Source organism: Priapulus caudatus, unplaced genomic scaffold (assembly GCF_000485595.1).
Source record: "Priapulus caudatus unplaced genomic scaffold, Priapulus_caudatus-5.0.1 Scaffold100, whole genome shotgun sequence".
Taxonomy (NCBI): Eukaryota; Metazoa; Priapulida; class Priapulimorpha; order Priapulimorphida; family Priapulidae; genus Priapulus; species Priapulus caudatus.
In genome coordinates, this window is record NW_014577161.1 from 234,209 (window position 1) to 238,580 (window position 4,372).

General features: G+C 50.6%; 1 protein-coding gene across 1 annotated transcript in view; it reads left to right on the forward strand.

Moving 5' to 3' along the window:
- LOC106805105 (inactive phospholipase C-like protein 2) overlaps positions 1 to 4,372 on the forward strand; it is a gene marked incomplete in the record, with an annotated part of 92,614 nt that overhangs the window by 10,535 nt on the left and 77,707 nt on the right. Inside the window, 1 exon segment of the mRNA XM_014806584.1 lies at positions 1,301 to 1,504. Within this exon segment, the coding sequence (XP_014662070.1) occupies positions 1,301 to 1,504 (204 nt within the window).

The window sequence follows — 4,372 nt, forward strand, 5'->3', positions numbered from 1 at the left end:
GACATGATGTGTGACGTGTCGTGACATGATGTGTGACGTGTCGTGACATGATGTGTGACGTGTCGTGACATGATGTGTGACGTGAGTGATTGTGGTGACGGCCGGCGCGTCGCGTCCGGGCGTCATGTAGTTACGTTTTCTCTCGCGCCGCTCGCCACTTTTCTCAGAAACATCTTTTCTTCTGGACTCTCGAAATCCTGCCGTGTTTGAAGATTGCTCTTGAAGAGACGCGCATTATTCTGCTCCTCTCCTCCTTGCTCTCGCGAATCAGTATTACGGAATTGGTCCGCGAAATTTTTCTTTCCGGACTGCTATTATATATAAGCCAACCCGCCGGGAGGGAGAACGTAGTGAATAGTTTCATCGCAGCTCGCTGACATTTCCTGATTCGCTGCCAGCGCGTTTCGCATTCAAGGGTCTCTTTGTTGGAAATTAGACTTAAAACGCATGGCATTTTCCGCTCGATGAAATTGTAATGAGTATACGTCCTATATACATGTAGAGCGAAGACGAGTGCGGACAATCCTTTCCGGATGAAAGTCGCCGACGCGATCATTAGCCTTACTTTATCACTTTCGCCTTGTTGCCTCCGTGTCCGAAGGCATTACTGAAAAGCGCAATCCAATTCGAGCGAAATGAGGCAGGGTGTGTTTTATGTGTCCTTTGCGGGGCCAGACGGTGAGAGAAAAACAGTATGAAGCGCGTTATGCGGGGGCAGCCGCAATTTCAGCCGAGCGGGTTATTTATGAGGTGGCGACAGTTGAGAGCTACATGCTGGCCCGGCTTCCCATATTGTCATCGGTATAGATCATATTCTAGGAATGCATGATGTTTACGACAAAGGGCGGCGGGTAGTGATGGGGTGGGGGGGGGGGACGCGCAACATAGCTTATAATGCAACGATAAATTACGCAGCTTAGCTCCCTGTAGTGTAGATATCACAAATGCCTTTACCTTATATATGTGTAGCATCAATATTTTAGTTGTCAACACGCGTCTTGAGTGCCAAGAGTAACTCCTGCACTAGTCAGTCATTTCTCTTTACTTGAAGCCATAAAACCGGTGCACGCGCGTGCGAGCGTGCGTGTCCGTGCGTGCGTGTGCTCTGCGCGTGTGCGTGGTGTGCACCCGTGTGTCAGCGTGCGTGTGCTCTGCGCTTGTGCGTGGTGTGCACGCGTGTGTCAGCGTGCGTGCGTGCGTGTGCGTGTGCTCTGCGCTTGTGCGTGGTGTGCATGCGTGTGTCAGCGTGCGTGTCCGGGAGTGCGTGTGTGTGCGTGCGCGAGCGTGTGCTCTATGTCAGTGGGAGTGGATACCCGTGCCCATCTTGTTGTCGTCGTCGTTTCTTAACTCGCGCTGTGCCGCCGCCATCACCTGGCTGAGTAAGGTGTTCACGGCGGTGACGTCACGCACCGACGGCAGCTACCTGGACGAGCAGGAGGTGGTCGAGCTCGTGCAGAAGCTCAACCCGAGCATCTCCAACAATCGCATACGACTCAAGTTCAAGGTACGGTGTCACCAGGCGACGCGCGCCGCTTGTCGTGCCCTTGGTCGTGCTCTTGGTCGTGTCCTTGATCGTTTCCTTGGTCGTGTTCTTGATCGTTTCCTTGGTCGTTTCCTTGAGAGTGTCATTGATTGTGTTCATGTAAGCCTCCTTTGTTGTGTCCTTCGTCACATCCCTAGTAATGTCCCTGGTCGTGTTTGTCATGTCCTTTGTCACATCCTTGTTTGTCTCCTTGGTTGCATCCTTGCTCACATTCTTGGTAGTGTCCTTGGTAGTTTCCTTGGTGACATCCTTGGTCGTGTCCCTGGTCACAACTTTTGTCGTGTCCTTGGTTTTGTCTTAGTCGTGTCCTTGGTCACGCCCAAGGGGACGCGTTTGCGTGATGCGCTTCCGGATGGGTTTATCCCGTCACGCTTGCTGGCGTCCAACATGTTCTGCTTCCATCTATGACAAATACGACATATACATTTACGCTCTCCTATGACACTATTTGTCATAGGAATTTATTCCTATGCCAAATATTGGCGAGTCAACTTCGTTCCGCTTTACAGCTGAAATTCACTGCCTGCGTTCATAATAGCGCTCCTAAACTCCTATGATGCGCACAACACATACAACAATATTTGTCATAGGAAGAATCTTCCTATGACAAATAGTGTCATAGGAGAGCGTATATGCGTATGTCGTATTTGTCATAGATGCTAGCAGAACAGGCTGTGACGTCGCCTGCTACGGCTGTAGCCGAACAGACATCGGAGGCTCAGTCGCGTAACGTAGGACAGGTGACAGTGATGCGTTCCCGCCATGCTTGCTCTTGTCGCGTGCGTGTGCCCGTGGCCTAACACACTGACATCGCTGGGGTCTGCTAGGAATTACGCATTGTGCGTGCGAATACTTCGTGTCAGTCACTCCCTCGCTCGTATGCACAAACTTCGCCGTCGTCTTACGTTAACGTCAAACCCGTAAACTATACGCTTAACTACCCGTCGGTTCCTCCGCGTGTTTAGAGAATAGGACACAGCCCCCGCTGTAGGACCTAATCGCACCAGATGTTGATGTGATTAAAATCGTTAGCGTATTAAAATGTCGAGGAGCGGTACGGGCAAGCCATAGGAGACTTGCTGATTTAGGCGGTGCAGTTTTATCGCTGTTATTTTTTTACTGCTGCTATTTTTTAGCACTTCCGCGGTTCCCAATCGCAGATGAATACGGCGTTACGTAACGTGCGATGGGCGCGTGCGAATTATTTTGAACTTATGTAGGGCCTAGGTGCAACTTTTGTGTTGTGTGCGTAGTGTACCGTAAGTGGTAAAACATGCGGTTCTTGTGCTTGTACTTGCAATAGGTTTTTTCAGTAGGTATCGAAGCGCATGCTATTCGATTTTCATTTATTGTGATTTACTTACTACTGTTTTATTATTTATGTCTGGTTTGGCGATCAACCGTCCTCGTATTAATTTATCTATTGGTCATTCGTGTGCTGCGGGTAGGAACTGGGGTTAGCTGGAAGCCAAGCAAATTTATGAATTGATTATTCGTTTCTGGTTATATACGGTCATCGGTTACAACTACGGTTCAGCATTTTATCGAGTCGTTGGTTATTCGTGCGAAGTGCTTTAGGACACGGGCATGCACATGGTCCGTTTCAATAATATAATGATAGTAAATAAAGACGAATTGTATCATGTGTTCGTGTACAGTGGTGTGCGTGCGGTGGGGCAGTGCGGTGCATAGGAGCATTTGAACGGTATTTAGAGTGGTTATTATAGTGGAATTATTGGACGATAAAGTCAAGAAAAACATTAAGACTTTGATTATAATTTCAATTCGTGTTTATTTACTAGCCTTTTTATTACTAAAACGTGTGCCAGTGCCTTGGGTCATATATCCCCGTACATTTGTATTACACGATGCGCGTGTGTTGGGGACGAGGCTCGGAAGGGGAAACACCGGCAGCTAGCGAGCATTCACGATGCATGACATGCCGACTTCGTCTGCTCATCCCTTATTCATCGATACACACGGGCCCAGAGCCTATAGCACGCGATAACAGTCAACGTAACAGCGCCCCGTATTCAGCCAGCACTTCGGCCCCTTCCGCGCCATAGCCCCCGTATCAATAGGTTTGCCACGCGTCAGAGATTCGGCTGGATGGATGGACGGATGGATGGATGTTGCGCGGGAAATCCATTTATCTGTAAGCCGTACGGCTCTCGCACGCTCTCAGTGTCGGCGATGCGCGGTGAGAGTCGACGGCAGCGGCGCCGACAAGTCGAAACGTACTCGAAGACAATTCCGCAATCAATCTGAGCGGTGGCGATGCGATGGAAAGCAATCAACACCGCGCTGCCGAAGTGGAAAATCGCGAGCGATCTTCTGTCCCAGTGGCGCGTGCGTGCAACTGGGACAGAAAGGGGGAGCCCCGGGAAAGCGCGCGCGCGCATGCGCACGGCGATCCGTTCACGCGCGATCTCGCAAGCGCGGTCGATGATAGATCACCGAATCGCCGATAGATTTGTCGATTCAGCTAGAGTGCAGTGTTAATTAATAGCCGGGGTTTGCCGGCCAGCCGACCAGGGTTAGTATGGTGGGCGTCGGCGTGCCTTCGCATGCTTGCCGTCTGTGTACGGGAGGGTGGGCAGGCGTGGCGCGCGAAAACCGACTGTTTTTAACTCACCCTGACATCGTCAAGTTGAGCTATTGCCATGGGTCGTCGTCCGTCGTACGTCCGTCCGTCCGTCCGTCCGTCCGTCAACATTTGGTTTCGGTCAACGATAACTCAGGAACCGTTTGACCCACATGTTTGAAATTGGGTGTAGTTGTTACTGCTATGCTCCCATATGGATCGTCCAATTTTTTGGCGAAAATGGG